Source organism: Phalacrocorax carbo, chromosome 7 (genome assembly GCF_963921805.1).
Source record: "Phalacrocorax carbo chromosome 7, bPhaCar2.1, whole genome shotgun sequence".
NCBI classification, from domain to species: Eukaryota; Metazoa; Chordata; class Aves; order Suliformes; family Phalacrocoracidae; genus Phalacrocorax; species Phalacrocorax carbo.
In genome coordinates, this window is record NC_087519.1 from 51,453,258 (window position 1) to 51,469,724 (window position 16,467).

At 51.2% G+C, this 16,467-nt stretch overlaps 1 protein-coding gene across 1 annotated transcript; it reads right to left on the reverse strand.

Moving 5' to 3' along the window:
* Positions 1 to 3,898: 3,898 nt before the first annotated feature.
* Positions 3,899 to 10,375, reverse strand: GHSR (growth hormone secretagogue receptor). Its single transcript, XM_009500198.2, has 2 exons — positions 9,586 to 10,375; positions 3,899 to 6,556 (listed from the first exon to the last, which is right to left on the reverse strand). Exons 1-2 carry the CDS (start codon positions 10,337 to 10,339, stop codon positions 6,252 to 6,254), a joined length of 1,059 nt encoding a protein of 352 aa, XP_009498493.2. The 5' UTR covers positions 10,340 to 10,375; the 3' UTR covers positions 3,899 to 6,251.
* Positions 10,376 to 16,467: the final 6,092 nt, after the last annotated feature.

Sequence of the window (16,467 nt, forward strand, 5' to 3'; positions counted from 1 at the left end):
AAACTGAAACTGTGATTTCATGATCCAATAGATCTGGCAAAGCTGGACTCCATCATCTAACAAACTGCTTTGGCCAGAAGTCTGGCCGAGGACATGGGATGTAAAGCCAGACCTCTGGAGGTTTTACCTGTCTCTCACCAGAAATCACGTTTCAGAGTGAAAAGCTACTGGCGAGCATGTCTGCGAGAGGAAAGTATTTTGTTCTTGCGGAGTTCCTGGTCTTTGTGCAGAGCTGGGGAGGAGTCTGCTGCGGTCCGTCAGGTGGGGATGCACGGCAGGGTGGAGACGGCTGGGGGGGGGAGGTACCCCTGCCCTACGTGGATGATGGACCTGCCGAAATGAACCCAGAGACTTCACGTTAACGTCCCGTGAGCTCCCAGCTCCTCCAGGCACTGCTTGCGTTACAGCTGGGCAGTGTGTAACGCCAGCTAAATGTGCCTGCCAGCAAAGAGTGTAAAAGAGTGTAAATCGCGCCGGGAGTTTCCAGAACATGCCAACTCCTGCAACTGCATCTGCTGGGTGTACGCCCGTCTGGATCCTCCGGAGGGTTTTCCGGGAAGCTCCTGCGTGTGCAGAGGCTCAGGGCTGGGTGTAAGAGTTGGCGTGCAGATACAAATCCCGCTGCGGGTGTAGGTGTTGCCTCGGCCCCTGGTACGTGTTCACTGGTTGTTATTAACGGTCGGGATGCAGCGGCAGGGCTTTGGCAGCATAGCCTGTGCTTCCTCGCCCAGGCTCGCGTTGGCTGAGCAATCCGGAGGCTGCAGAGTCAGCCAGAGGTTACTTGTTTCCCATATAACGCTTATCTCGGGTGACTGTGCCGAGCGCCCTGGGCCAGCAGCGCAGCTTAGAAATGGAAACGATGCTCAGAGCTGCCTGCACGAGCCCTCAGCCCAAGGATCCCCGCCCAGAGGTGGGCGATCGCACCCGCACCCCATCGCGCTCAGAGAGCGTGGTCTGAGCCAAGGGTTAAAATGCCAAGTGCTTTAATTCCGTTTTTGTAAAATTGGGCTAATATTGTTCATAAAATGCTGTGAGGGTAAAATCTTCTCACCTTGCCTCCAGCCGGGGGGTGAGGAGGGCGGTTCAGGGTACGTGCAGATTAACACCGTGGGCATCACTGGGATATGAGGAGTTAGGTAGAATTTTTTGTATGGAATTTACTTCTTACGCCAGAATTTACCTCCTCAAGGCCACGGGGTTTTTGCAACTGATACAAACCATGATAGAAACCATGGACTGACAGGCTCAGAGGAGCTGCGAACAGCCCCGTAAGAAAACATGCTGATCAGGGCGAGTGAGCAAAGGGGTGTCTCAGACAGAGGTGTGGCACCAGCCACCTCGAGCCCTGCAAAGGGACCACCAGCATCAGCAGCCACCCTCCCTCCCGCTTCCCAACACCTCGCCCTCGCCCATCAGCAGGCGCCGAGGGAGGCGGCTGCAGCGTTGTGCCCCCGTGCTCGGCCCTGGGGAGGCCCCACCTCGAGTGCTGGGCTCAGGTTTGGGCCCCTCGGGACAAGAAGGGCCTTGAGGGGCTGGAGCGTGTCCAGAGAAGGGCAGCGGGGCTGGGGCAGGGGCTGGAGCACAAGTGTGCTGGGGGGCGGCTGAGGGGGCTGGGGGGGTTTAGCCTGGAGAAGGGGGGGCTGAGGGGAGCCCTTCTTGCTCTCTGCAGCTGCCTGAGAGGGGCTGGAGTGAGGGGGGGGCTGGTCTCTGCTCCCAAGTCACCAGTTACAGGACGAGAGGGAACGGCCTCAGGCTGCGTCAGGGCAGGTTTAGGTTGGATATTAGGAAGAATTTCTTCCCTGACAGAGCGGTCAGGCACTGGCACAGGCTGCCCAGGGAGGTGGGGGAGTCCCCATCCCTGGGGGGGGTTCAAAACACATGTAGATGCAGCACTTCAGGGCACGGTTTAGGAGGCCTGGGGGTGTTGGGTTGGGGTTTGGACTTGATGACCCCAGAGGTCTTTTCCAATCTTAATGATTCTACGATTCTATGATGGACAGGAGGTTCTCCTGGGTATTTAGGTATCTAATGGCCGCTGCTTTAAATACAGCTTATGCAAATGTCATTTGAGACAAACTTACATAAATGCTGAATATCTATAACTCAAAATTTTATGTGTAAATGCTATTTTTCCAGTATATTTTATTTTTGGCAAGAAATACAATAGGACATGATTTTCTGCCTGAGCACGCCTCCATCAAAGGTACTTTTCTAAAATGAATGAAGCTTTCTGGTAAAGTGCTTTTGACCTATTTCATCGCAAATTTAACATGTTGCCAAGAAATAAAATGCAGCCAAACTGGTCCTTTTTATTTGGGAAGCTGTGATAGAAAATGCAGAGTTTGAAAAGCTTTTAAAACTTGAACTGTTTAATGAACAAACATCCAGTTATTTCCTATACGGGCTGCTCACATACAGGTCAGTGAGAGCTCAGCTAGATTTTGAGTCATAAAGCCCCTATATGTTTTTTTCCACACAAAACCGGCAAAGTTTGTTCCTACAGGGAAGGGTTTCCAGAAATGCAGCCTGAAAGAAATCTTCCTGCAGAGCTACTCTGTCCACCACGTTTAATGAACAGCCCAGTGCCTGCAAGGACTCTTCTCTTCCCTGCATGTAAAACATCCCAAAGGCCATGTCCAGACCCAAAATGGGATGGGGGAGACACCCGCTGTCTTTCAGATAGGGAAGGCTTTGGGGAGACGATGCCAGGAACATGAGGTACTGCAGAAATGCCCTGGGAAACAGCGGAGAAATGCTTTGTCTCTGCCGGGAAGCGTTTGCCAGCGCATCCATCCGCCGCAGACGCCGAGTGGCTGCGGCAGGTGAGATAGGGCTTAAACCAGTGCCAGCATTGCTTCTGCCAACGCGGGCCGGTCGCCTCTGCCCTCCGCCTGCAGCGGCCGCTCTGCCTGTGTAAAACCCGGCAGAGGCAAGGCAGGAGGAACCTTGCCCCGTGCACCTGAGACGTATTCATGCTGCCTATCTTGGACTGACTTAGTAAAAAAAACATTTTAAAAAATGCTATTGAAATCTTGATTGCACTTTTTTCCCCCTGATGAAATTATTTCTGACAACTCAGGCAACAACCCTGGAGGCAAGCAGTGCCGTGTTCATCCATCAGTGCTGCTGGGGAGGCGTACAGCTTTCCGGAGGCATTTGACAACGGTTGATTTTTACGATGCAAAAATGAAGGTTATCCAGGTGATTATTTTTTCCCCCTTCATTTTCCATATAAAAGCCATCCATTGTGCACTGGGACCTGTTTGGAGCAGCAGACCCCGTTCACCATCTGGAGGCAGCGCATGCCAGTGCGACTCCACTGACTTTAGCATTTCTGTATAGGAAAGTTTTGGTACTGAGGGAAGCAAAGCTGATGGATGGCGTAGTGCCAACCGCAGGCGCGACAGCTACAGCGCGCGCTAAATACTTGAATGTTCCCTGCTAGATCTAAAATATTTTCCTGCTTGTGCACGATTCCTACCAAGGTGGCTACTCTTCTTTAATAAAAGTCCATATATTTTGCTAGATTTGGCTAAATGTTTGGTGACTTGCAGAAACAAGTCCGTTTCTCACGTGAGAAGGAAGGAAGAAGTCCTGCCCTCCCTCGCAACGAGCAGCCGGTCCCCTTCTTTCTGACCTTTGCAACCCCAGATTAAATGGCTTAACCTCTGTTCTAGACACAAAGCTGTGGCAATTTCACAGCGTTGGGATAGTTAAAATTTGCAGACTGTCCTGATGAAATGTTGGGTTAAATGAGATTATTTGTATGTTTATAGTTTATATGCAGAAGTTAAATGTCTACACAGGGCTTTAACGGGCTTTAATGTTACAGTAATTCTGGTTTTAAAACACAAAAGAAAACACGCCCCCCCCTCCCCCCAAAGAACCCATAGCCCAGTCAGGTTCGTTATACAGGTTTGGGAAAAAAAATTAAAACCCCATGATGCAGCTCCTCATCTAGGTAAAAGCCTCTGTGGGACCGTTCTGGCCGCGCAGAATTGCTTCCTGTCACCGAGACGCAGGTTTTACTCGCAGGGAACGGAGCCAGCCTGTGAAGCCTCGCGTGCCGGGGGCGACCCTGGTACCGGTCCCGTAGGCCACCGCCGCCGAGGGGTGCCTGCCCTGCCTGCGGCACCCGGGGCCGGGCCCGGCTCCCGCGCGGCGAGGAGGGGCGCGTGGCAGCGCCGAGCGAACCCAACGGAGACTCCTCCAGCCGGCGTGCCATCGTACCAGATCCTCCACCACCACCGACCCGGTAAGGTTATAAAGGGTCTCATCACTTTATTTCTTTTTCTGTTCACATTTAATACCACAGACACAGCTGAGATTTGAAACACTTACGTGACGCTAGGCGTGTGATGGGTTCATTTACACAGACAGGTTATTAGTGAGCTCACGTCTTCACAATCTTTACAAGATTCCCAAATTGCTTGTTTCCCTGAGTTGCATGACATCTGCCATCAGATCTGTCCGTCAGTCGGCAACGAGCGAGAGCGCAGAACGAGTAACGCGGCGGATGTGGTTAGAGACGAACGGGGAGATGATCCCATAGTGCTGCTGCTCCCATGTCCCTTAATTTATAGGTTTCCGTACATCAAACCTGTGCTCGCTGCGAGTGCCGGAGCGGGGAGCAAGGCAGGCTCAGGTGCCGCACCGAGGAGCAGCAACCAGCCCCCTGGCCCGAGCAAAGCGCTGGATGATATAAAACACACAGTATATACAGAAGAGGCCAAATTCTCTTTCTCGTTCCACCTGGGCAGCACCGCCAGCTAAAGGCGTAACCGGCGGGAAGGGGCCCGTCAGCGTTAGCAGGGGTTTGAAGGCGGTAGGACTTTTGCTAACAGGTAATTCATTATGGAGAATCGGTTGTGGACCAGCTGGTCATAAATATTTGAACAAAATAAATAGAAAGCTGCTATTGCACATGCATGCTGCGAGGCTCTGTCAGCTGTGCCACAAAAATCTACGTGTTGGTGTGACGGTAGGTGCAATATAAGACTTATTAGCATAAAGGATGGAAAGTTTTCTGGTTTGCCTTCTAATGGCACGCTTGAGTTATAAAAATCAATTGGATTTAAGATTTTTATGGATCAAGTATGAGAATGTGTCTGCTTGTGTCTTTTGACGCAGATTTTTCTATTAGTTTTTCAGGTCACGTTCATTCAAAAAAAACCTGTTCTCCATTTAATACTGCAGCAAACTGGTAGAACTGCACCCCGGGCGCTAGGGGGGCCGTGGGGCGGGCAACCGGCTGGTGTGCTTGAAGCAGAAACAAGTGGCTTTTATCGGCAGGAGGCCCGCCCTTCGCAGGCTTAGGGGCACGGCGGCGCGCAGCACAGGGCCAGGTACCCGCGGACTCGTTACAAATAGCGAAACAACCCAAAGCTTCCAAGTTCAAACACGTCGAGGCGTTCACAGTCAAGCTGAACAGAACAAGCACAGATGATTTAGCTGGTAGAAAAAAAAAAAATATGACTTTGGTGGGAGATTGCATTCTGTATTTTTATAGCATCACTGCAGTCCTGAAGTCAGCACTGTCCTTGTCCCACTGATATATATTTTAAAAAAATATTTCAGTACAGTCATGTTCTAAGCCACTTCTGTGAAGGGTGTTTTTTTTTTTAAATTTCCTTTCTACTAGGACAGGACATGAAGGTAATTTATTTTTAGCATGTTTAAAAATGATCCATTTTACTTCTGTTTTCTTTTTTAAGAAATCATTTTCCTCGTTCAGAGAAAAATGTTAGTTTATTTAAAAATTACGATTATGAAAAGTGTATCAAATTCCGTGTTTACTACTTGCAAAAGGCATTTCCATCTCCTCTCGCTGGGGCCTAGCTGTATGCTGGCAAAACTAAGTGAACTCTGGAAAAATCCCGCTCGAATTAGCTGCTGCTGAAGTCGCACAAACTCTCAAGCAACCTGGGCTACGTTTGCCTGTTAAGAATGGTAAAGCCTGGCTCTCCTGCTAAAGCCAGCACTAAAAAAATAGGGGCAAAAGCAGCAGCAGAATAGCACTTGAGTGTTGCCAAATTCCATGACCATGTGCCTCCTTTTAGTCTCAAAGTTCAGTGGATTTTGGGGTGGTTTTTTTTAAAATCTTTAACTGCCTACACCATTACATCTTCCAGCAAATCCAGATGATGACAAAAGAAGAGCTTTAAGGTGATTTGTGTTTCTCGGCCTCCTTCTCTTATGGCTTTCTGGGAAATACTGGTGGTAAGCGATGCTCCGGCGCTGGAAACGGCGTGTCATGTGATAACGCTCGGTTCTGTCCAAACCCGCGAACTTTCTCGCTTCGTGCTGGAGAGTCTTTTCCTTGGAAGGGGTTTGAGCCCAAACAGGCGGCAAGCGGCGACTCGGTACTTCTTCGACATGATGTTGTAGAGGATGGGGTTGATGGCTGCGCTAAGGTAGAAGAGGACAAAGGACACCAAGTTGCAGTACTGGCTGATCACTGCTATCTCCAGGGAGCCAGCTTCAAAGGATTTGGAGAATAAATATCGTCCTACGTGAAAAGGCAACCAGCAGAGTATGAAAGCAAATACCACCACAACTAAAATAAAAACAGCAGAAGAAATTGTGTTAAGTATGAGTATTGGAGTAAGGGTGATTAAGATTCTATTTTAAAGTTCTATTTCTTTACCAAATTAATCACAAAATGTGAAAACGCATCCCGTAACTTTTCAGGTTTGTGTCTCTCAGTACATTCTCTGGGAGTAAAAATTTGCAATGCTTAATACACATCGGTCATACCGAAACAGGCTGCCCGTATACTGCACGGCTAGTCAGAGGCAGCGTACTTCCGAACCGTAAAACACACATTTTCATAAAAACAGAGTTAAGAATCAGAACGGTGACCAAAAGAGTACAACAATGTATGATCTGCAGTGGCGAACGAAAGCAAATCATATATATCCTGATGGACTCAACGCTGTGTTATAATGAAGAATGTAATCACTGGGAAGCAAAATTCTATGAGGCAAAGGCCCAAAAATAAAACGAAGCACCAGAATCCGGACTTGCAGAACACCTACGTCAAGGTAAGATCAGAAGAGTGGTGCGCCCTTCCGGTTTGGCCGTTTTTTAGAACATGAGTTACTCCAAGAATAGTAAAACCAAATATATGACTGCATAGTTGTAGCTACACAGTATATCTGTAATACTACACTATCACTATGGTTGCCTTTTTATGTAAATACAACGTATGTAGGGTAATAGGCATGTGGGTGTCTTTGAACACTGGCCCATTTGAATTTCCATCCTAGAGAAAGGGTCCCTTCCAACATGTGATTCTGTGATTTTCTGTTCTTTCCCTGTGTGCCGTTGACCTTTATTTTTCATATTGCTTTGAGTGTATCTATTAATATACCAGAGAGAGAAAACCCGAGCAAGGTTTTTTTACATTCTCAAGCTTTTTTTTACCAGTTAACCTGTTCTCTTGTGTTAGCAATCCTGCTTGCTCGTGTCAAGTCACAGGAGAGACGAAATTCAAAGAGCTAAGAGGGATGGCTGTCGGCACCTTCCCCCAGAAACTTTCTCAACAAGCGCTCCCAACTTTACATGGCTACTTATGCAGGACTTATGGTGGGCTCTAAAGCACAGAGCTGAAATCCAGAGTATCTGTTTCCCAGCCCTGCATCTTCCTGAGCCAACCACTTCCACTTTTTCCACAATATCTTCACCTGCAAAATTCAGAGGACGCCTCCCTAGTTCAGAAGTGTGCTCTGGAGTTTAATCCATGTAATGAATGTTACCGCAATGGTCATTACAAGCAGAATTTTAAGCACAGTCAGTGTTTTCACACGTGGGCGTGCGTATCCCTAGCCAAGCTTCCGCCGGTTTGATCGTCGCGCATGCAGAATCACATTGATTTCAGTAGGAGCGGGGTACGATAGCTCCTCTGCAAGTCAGGCTATACATTTAGGTGTTTAATGACCGACCGAGAAGCATAACCTTTCTCTACAATTTAAAAGAAGTGTTGACGCTAATCCCATTTACCTGCTCTTCCGTGACCAGCTGAAGTCTTATAAAGTGCCTTCTAAATTTTAAGTGGAACATTAAAACCAGTGAGAGCAGCCTGCAGTGAGCATCTGCTGGTACTGAGCCCTTACTAAGTTCTTTTCCTTCCGTCAGACTGTTATCGTGTAGAGAATATTGGCTCGCTTTCAGAGGGACAGCCTTGCCACTGTCCTGCTGTTCTCAGACTTTGTAAAAGGAAAGAAAAAAAAAAAAAGGTGTCTGACATATTGTAGTGTTTTGCAGCTGTACTCCAGGGCAGAAATAAACCGCTATTATTTCAAAATTCTTTATGGTGAAGTACACAGAAATATAAACGTGGTAGTAATACAAGCTAGCAATTCACTTATTGTACGTAGATATTCATAATCCTGAAACTCTAGAAGTGTAAATGATGAAGTACTTCCAAGATCACGCTTACCAGACTGAAGTAATTCTATTGATCATAAAACATAGCTGAAAGTGCACAAAGACTGACGCGGGTTTTATTAGTCTTCCTGCTGTTGCATAGGAATACAGCAGGACATGAACAAAAAAACCCAGCCAGGCTCCCACTTAGGAACTAAGGTACTTAGGACGCCCAGCCGCCTCTTTGCCTTGCCCTTAGCCCATCGCTCCTACCTAGCTGAAACGAGCACAGCGGAGCCGCCGCCCGTGAAACCTTCTCCATGCAAAGCACCTCGTCCCCACTGAAAGCCACGGGATGACTTGCACTGCGGAGGACTTTTCGCTTGAACGCAGCAGCAGCAGCAGGATGCTGCAGCTTTCAGACGCTAAACTGCAGAACAACTTTTTGATTTTGTGCATCAACCTCCCACCACATGCGTTCACTTAGTGTGTTAAAAATCGTGTTTCCAACAATAACCGTTGTTTAAATCATCCAGCGATGTAAATGGATGAAGCTGGGAATGACAGTGTCTATCGTCTCACTCCTGTTTGCTTAAAGTCACTGAGAATTTACAGGAGAACAGACCTCAAAGGAGACAAAACACTCCCTGTTCAGCACATGCTGGGGTTTTGCTAGTATAAAAATGCAGACTGGTTCTCGTAAGCTGACACAGCCGTCCTAGTAAATAACCCACATTTGATAAAGCCTTGACAGTCTTTTCATGTGAAACTAAAAACTAAGTGCATATAATATTCTGCAGCTCAACTTTGTGGTTTGAGAAGGGCTTAGTTGTGTTTAAAAATCAAATAAACTATCTTTTTGTAAACAACATCGGTATCCACAACTGAAGAGCAAAAACGTTCGAAAAATCTCGAGGGCACTAGCTAATTGTAGCTGCAGTATTTGTCCTTGTCGGTGATTGTTATTAATATTTATTTAACTGTGTGAGAGTCCCCGGCTCAAAGCAGTTAGAAATAAATCTAAGGAAAGAGAGGAGTTATTCTACGAACACCATGAGGTCTAGCCCTTTGTACGAAGCATTTTCAATAAATGCTTTCCTTTGGAAGCAACCGTAGTGAACTGCCAGAGCTCGCTCAGTCTTTCTCACACACACACACACACACACAGGCACACAAGCAGACACATCCTTTGGAAAAACAGAGCAAGGAGAGTCCTACCTAACATTTTCACAGTTTGCTTGTTGTTCTTATCCCTGATAACAGCGTTCGGACCGATGTTCTTTCTCTTTCTCCTCCAGAGCTTCCTCCCGATGAGGCTGTACAGCACGGTCAGGCAGAACACGGGCAGGAAGAAGAAGATGCTGGAGGTCCAGACCATGATGGTGAGCAGCCCCGAGCGGATGGCGTACTCGGTGGCCCGGCACTCGTTGGTGCTCAGGGGGTTCGTGCCGTTCTCGTGCTCGACCCCCACCAAGACGAAGATGGGTCCAGCGCTAAGGAAGGAGATGGCCCAGAGGAAGAGGATGACCAGCTTGACCTTCCCCTTGGTGATGATCACTTTAGCTCGGAGGGGGAAACAGATGGCGACGTATCGCTCCACGCTGAGCGCGGTGATGTTGAGGATGGTGGAGTAGGTGCAGCTCTCGCTGACGAACTGGAAGAGCTTGCAGAGGAGGTCTCCGAAGTTCCAGGGCCGGTACTGCCAGAGGCGGAAGAGGTCCAGGGGCATGCAGAGGAAGATGAGCAGGTCGGAGAAAGCCATGCTGGACAGGTAGAAGTTGGTGGTGGTCCTCATGTCCCGGAACCGCGACACCACCAGCATGGTCATGAGGTTGCCGATAATCCCGATGACGAAGAGGAGGACACAGGCGACGGTGATGCCGGTGAGGACGGGTACGGGGAAAAGGTGCAGCGGGGGCTCGGTGCCCGTCCGGTTCTCCGCTCCGCGGCCGCCCGCGCTCCCCTCCCGCATCCTGCCGCCGCGGGCTGGGCATCACCGCCCTGCGCGCCCGCGGAGCCGCCCCCCGCGCCCCCCGCGCCGCCCGGCCCCGGCCTCCGCGCCCCTCCGCGCCCCTCCGCCGCGCTGCGCGGGCAGGTGCGGAGGGCGGGGAGGGACGAGCGGCCCCGCTCCGCCTCTCTCCGGGCGCCGCCGCTCCCCCCCCGGCCCCGGGAGGGAGGGATGGAGGGAGGGAAGGATGCAGGGAGGGAGGGGAGGGCCGGCCTCGCCGCCGCGTCAGAGGAGACGTGGGCGCGTTGGTTCCGCGCCCGCGGAGCGGCCCCGCGCTGCCCCGGCCGGCTGCAAAATCCCCACCGGCATCATTTCTTAAACTTTCTTCCCGAGTCCCCCGGCGCGGGAGGGCTGCACCGCACCGCCGGCGTTCCGCACCGGCAGCCAGCGCCGGCCGAGCGCTCCCTGCCCCGCACCGCTCCCCGCCCGCACCGCTTCCCGCACTGTTCCCTGCCCCGCACCCCTCCCCGCCGCACCGCTTCCCGCACTGTTCCCTTCTCCGCACCTCTCCCTGCCCGCCCGCACCGCTCCCCTGCCCCGCACCTCTCCCTGCCCCGCACCTCTGCCTTGCCCGCACCTCTCCCTGCCCCGCACCCCTCCCCGCCGCACCGCTTCCCGCACTGTTCCCTTCTCCACACCGCTCCCCGCCCGCACCGCTTCCCGCACTGTTCCCTTCCCCGCACCGCTCCCCGCCCGCACCGCTTCCCGCACTGTTCCCTTCTCCACACGTTTGCCTGCCTGCACCGCTCCCTGCCCGCACCACTTCCCGCACTGTTCCCTTCCCCGCACCTCTCCCTTGCCCGCACCTCTCCCTTGCCCGCACCTCTCCCTTCTCCGCACCTCTCCCTGCCCGCACCGCTTCCCGCACTGTTCCCTTCTCTGCACCTCTGCCTGCCCGCCCGCACCGCTCCCCTGCCCGCACCTCTCCCTGCCCCGCGCCTCTCCCTGCCCCGCACCGCTTCGCGCACCTCTCCCTGCCCGCACCGCTTCGCGCACCTCTCCCTGCCCCGCACCGCTTCGCGCACCTCTCCCTGCCCCGCACCGCTTTGTGCACCTCTCCCTGCCCCACACCTCTCCCTGCCCCGCACCTCTCCCTGCCCGCACCTCTCCCTTCCCCGCACCTCTCCCTTCCCCGCACCTCTCCCTTGCCCGCACCTCTCCCTGCCCCGCACCTCTCCCTGCCCCGCACCTCTCCCTGCCCCGCACCTCTCCCTTGCCCGCACCTCTCCCTGCCCCGCACCTCTCCCTGCCCCGCACCTCTCCCTGCCCGCACCTCTCCCTTCCCCGCACCTCTCCCTGCCCGCACCACTTCATGCACCTCTCCCTTCCCCGCACCTCTCCCTTCCCCGCACCTCTCCCTTCCCCGCACCTCTCCCTGCCCCGCACCTCTCCCTGCCCGCACCTCTCCCTGCCCCACACCTCTCCCTGCCCGCACCACTTCGCGCACCTCTCCCTGCCCCGCACCTCTCCCTTCCCCGCACCTCTCCCTTCCCCGCACCTCTCCCTGCCCCGCACCTCTCCCTGCCCGCACCTCTCCCTTCCCCGCACCTCTCCCTTGCCCGCACCTCTCCCTGCCCCGCACCTCTCCCTGCCTGCACCTCTCCCTGCCCCACACCTCTCCCTGCCTGCACCTCTCCCTGCCCGCACCTCTCCCTGCCCCGCACCTCTCCCTTCCCCGCACCTCTCCCTGCCCCACACCTCTCCCTGCCCGCACCACTTCGCGCACCTCTCCCTGCCCCACACCTCTCCCTGCCCGCACCACTTCGCGCACCTCTCCCTGCCCCGCACCTCTCCCTGCCCGCACCACTTCGCGCACCTCTCCCTGCCCCACACCTCTCCCTGCCCGCACCACTTCGCGCACCTCTCCCTGCCCCACACCTCTCCCTGCCCGCACCACTTCGCGCACCTCTCCCTGCCCCGCACCTCTCCCTGCCCCGCACCTCTCCCTGCCCCGCAGCGCTCCTACCCTCACCGCTCTCTGCCCCGCACCGCTCCCACCTGCCCGCGCCACTTTCCACGCTCGGCTGGGATGGAAGCACCCCTTGCTCCCAACCGCCCGGGCAGGTGGGGCTCCCACTCGTCGCCGTCGCGAGGGGCGGTTGCGCTCATCGAGCAGCCGCGAGCTCCCTTTGCCGCGAGCTCCCGTGATGCTCCCTGCGCGCATCAAACCGCCGGAGTCCGGGGTGCGGGTCCCAAGGGCGCGCGCGGGGCGAGCGGTGGGCGGCCGGACACAGGCCGGCTGCAGTTACTGGCTCCTGGTTTCGAATCTTTGCTCTGCCCTTGGATCTTGGCAGGAGCACGGTACGGCTCCAGCTCAGCGAAGCTGCAGTAATCACCCTCTTCTATATGATTTACCTACAATTAAATTTTGATTCAGCGTGTTTCTGCTGTCCTTCGCTCTGCCCTTTGCAGACACATACATTACAATTCTGTGTTTCCCCAGCTGCAGACTCCTACGTACTACCAAAGGATAACGCTGGACTCAAGAAGAAATACGATGGAAGGAGCGTGGGGTGAGCTCAGGGACAGTAAAGTGACCCCCAGCACACCTCTAAGGGGGGTATCTCCCCTCCTTTCCAACTGGTCCTTGCAAAGTCCCCAAGAGCGTGTGCTACGGCACAAGCTTTTTTCACTCCCAACTTTCTATCTAGAGGGGCTGCACCCCTTCCCTTGCGCCCCAGCTCTCAGGTGGCGACGGGTGCCCTGAATCCACGTTGGCATCCAGCTTAGTCCGGCTGCGAACCGGCTTCACGCTGGTTCGCAGCCGCAGAGCGCCAGCGCGGTGGCACAACGCTGTGTTACTCTGCCCGTGCCTCGCAATGTGCCGCTTTCCTCTAATTTACTTTCTGTAATAATGCAAGCGTTAGCCGTAGTGCCTTGTCCGTACCCTAATCTGGATGCTATATTTTTGCAGTTCCATTGGAATCAGCACCCGTCATTCCTGCTCTTGAATCACGAGCCAGTTTTGTGGCAAGTTACTCAACAGTTGCTAAATTTTACGGGGGGTGGCCACAAGTTAATTGCAGCCGAAAAGAAGACAGACCCCAACGTGCTTCTCGCTTTGTTTATCCAGCTGCCTAATCAATTATTTTATATGTTTCTGAAGAAAAAAGTCGTGGGCTGTATGTCACCAACGTACAGTTATTTCGTATTACTTTTTTGTGTCCAATCTAGTTTAACTGGCGCTGCATTATATTATGGAGGAGCTGGTAACTGTCTCTGTATTCAGGCTGCCAAATACTTTGTATTTTTATAAAGAATTATTTCACCTTTTTTTTTTCCTGATAAATTCTCGGACCACTGGCATTAGCTGCAGGACGTTGATATTTGGCAGAGAAAATGGCCCGAAGCTATAAATGTGACTTTTTCTGTGTAAAGAGGATCCTTCCTTCTCATTAAATTCTTCCAGTTTTTGCTGAGCTGTATCTTCTCAGAAATGACTGTTTTCCTTTCCCCAGGGAGAAAAAAGCTTTCTTTTATTATTCTTTTTTCAGAAAAAAATGTGTTCCTTATTAAAATAATACTTGAACTGAGGTGTGTGTAGCAAAACCAAGTAGCCAAAAGCGAGGTGGCACCAGGTGTATGTACTCCGGGCAGCTTGAGCTTGCAATGCAAAGAATTAACACTGAATTAATTGGGAGTCTGATGTGTTGAGCGATGAGCCGCTTGGATCGGAAACGGCGGTTGCGCTCCGAATCCAGCAACATCCACCCCCTTCTCATTTAAAGCGTATCATGAGTCAAGGGCTTCTCTGGCCGCTTTTCCTTCACGGGGTCAGGGCCAGAAAAAATGTCAGCTGAGAGAGAAGAAAAGCAGTTCCCCTTTTCTGATTCTTTCTGGTTTTTTGGTTGGTTTTTTTTTTGGCAATTGCAGGCTGGATTTGGATGGGCTATAAAGCATTGACATCCCACAAACTTTGCACGATGAGGAATTCCTGCCTCTGCTTTTGCATATGCCGAAGGACAGCGGCGAAGATAGCGGTGCTGGAAGATGTAAGCTGGGAGGGAAGACGGCCGTAGGCTCCAGAAAGTTAAGTACTTTTTAGTCCCAGTTTTACCCACTAACTGGATGTATGAACAAAACAGACATTCCAAAAATAATATTTAAAAAGCACATTATAACAGACATTTATCTTCCGTGGAACCCTTAAAACATCGGTGCTTCTCTCCAGTAGCTTTAAAGCCTTGTTGAGCACTGGAGATAAGGTAGAAGCGTTTGTATTTATGGAGTTTTGAACTCTCTCTCCTATGTTCCGTTCCTTCCATTTTCTTCTCATCCAATAAAGTTTTAATTTGTGTTTGTATCATTGTTTGTTGTCATGGAAATATCTGAAGGCTTTGAGTATAGAATGAGGATGGTTTTATTGTGGAGAGATGATGGAGGTGGAAAAGACTTTTCAAGGGAGAGATCTATTTAAAAATGATGCAGCTCCACCAATTCGCAGAAAAGCAAATGCAGTTTTTTGATTATATCCAGGGGCAGAAGTTGTTTTGACTTTTATTATAAACGTATTTCAAGAGCAGAAGGTAGCATCTGGTGTACGCTTTCAAAGGTTACAGTTTAGCAACTATCATCAGTGAGTGAAATAGTGGTAATCCAACTTAATAACGTAAAACCCCGAATGCGCTCAAACGACTTTGCAGTTGTTTATATGGCAGTAATCATCTGCGAGCAGACTTCAAAACAGCGCTAGCTTATCGATCACCAAAGCTGTGCTCTAACGCCCCTAATTCAGAGGCATCTGTTCTTAGGCTTAGCTTTTCGCCGTGCTTTGGCTCGTTGCACCGCTCCGTCACACCCTGGGCATTAAGGTCCCTCTTCATTCGACTCGTTCACCAAGTGGAGGGAGAACGTGGCTCATCGGTCACAGGTATGTTTACTCTGCGTTAAAAGTACAGAGTGTTTATTAAATAATTCCTATTGTGAGAGTAGGAGATGTTTCCTGCATTTTTCAGTATCATTCGTATCCTGCATTTTTTAAATATAATCGGGCTTTTCTGCAGGTTTTGACTCAAAGCTGTCCTGGCTTTGGACGGAGGTGTTCACCCGACTTACATGCGTTTATTAATATCCATTTTGATCTGAGTTCTGTTAGTGCCAGACCGTGCAGGATGGGATTGCGTAGTTAATTATTCCCAGTCATACTTTCTCGCTGATACTTCTATCTCATGTTAAATGGGGGGTGAGAACTTGGCTCCGTTCACCAGCAAATCTGCAGTTAACCCACTTGGCGTTCACGCAGTAGTTATACGGGCTAAATACCCATGACTCAATAAAAATTGAGAATAATACGAGCTGAAGTATTCACAATCCGACAAAATCGAAAGTATCTTGAGGAGCATTTTGTGCCTTGGATTCTATTTTGTTGAAATTCCTGGTTTCTGAAAGGCAGTTTGAACAACTTTGGATTCTCTAACGTTTGCTAATGCTGCGAGTGTTGTATACACGATGTGTTCAGCGCAAAAGTACTACGTGCATCAAAGGCAAGGCGTGAGATTTATATTAACTCTGGTAGAACAGCCCATAAAAGTGGGAAGCTGCTTAAACCGACAGGCTTCTGCCATAAGCTGCAGCCCCGTCTCACTGACCACAAGCAGTTTGACAGCATTTCTGCCATGACCCGGTGTCCCAACCCAATATCACCTCTAAAAGAAATGAATGGAAAGGTCTACATAGGTTTGGATTAGGAATGTCTCAGGAAAAGGCGTGGTACTACAAGGCGGCAGTGATGTGGTGGCCAGGTAGTTAACTGTGGTACCCTGGTAATCAGAGGAAAATTAATGATTTTAAACACATGACATGCAATTTCAGTCTGTAAATATAGAGAAAAGCTATGGAGAACTGAATTATGGATGGTTCTGATTAAAATTGCTATAAACTTCCATGTAACCCTACATGAGGGGGCTGGGGGGGGTTAGCCTGGAGGGGGCTGAGGGGAGCCCTCCTCACTCTCTGCAGCTGCCTGAGAGGAGACTGTGGTGAGGTGGGGGTTGGTCCCTTCTCCCAAGTCACTAGCGATAGAATGAGAGGAAATGGCCTCAAACTGCATCAGGGGAGGTTTAGATTGGATATTAGGGAAGTGTTTTACTGCA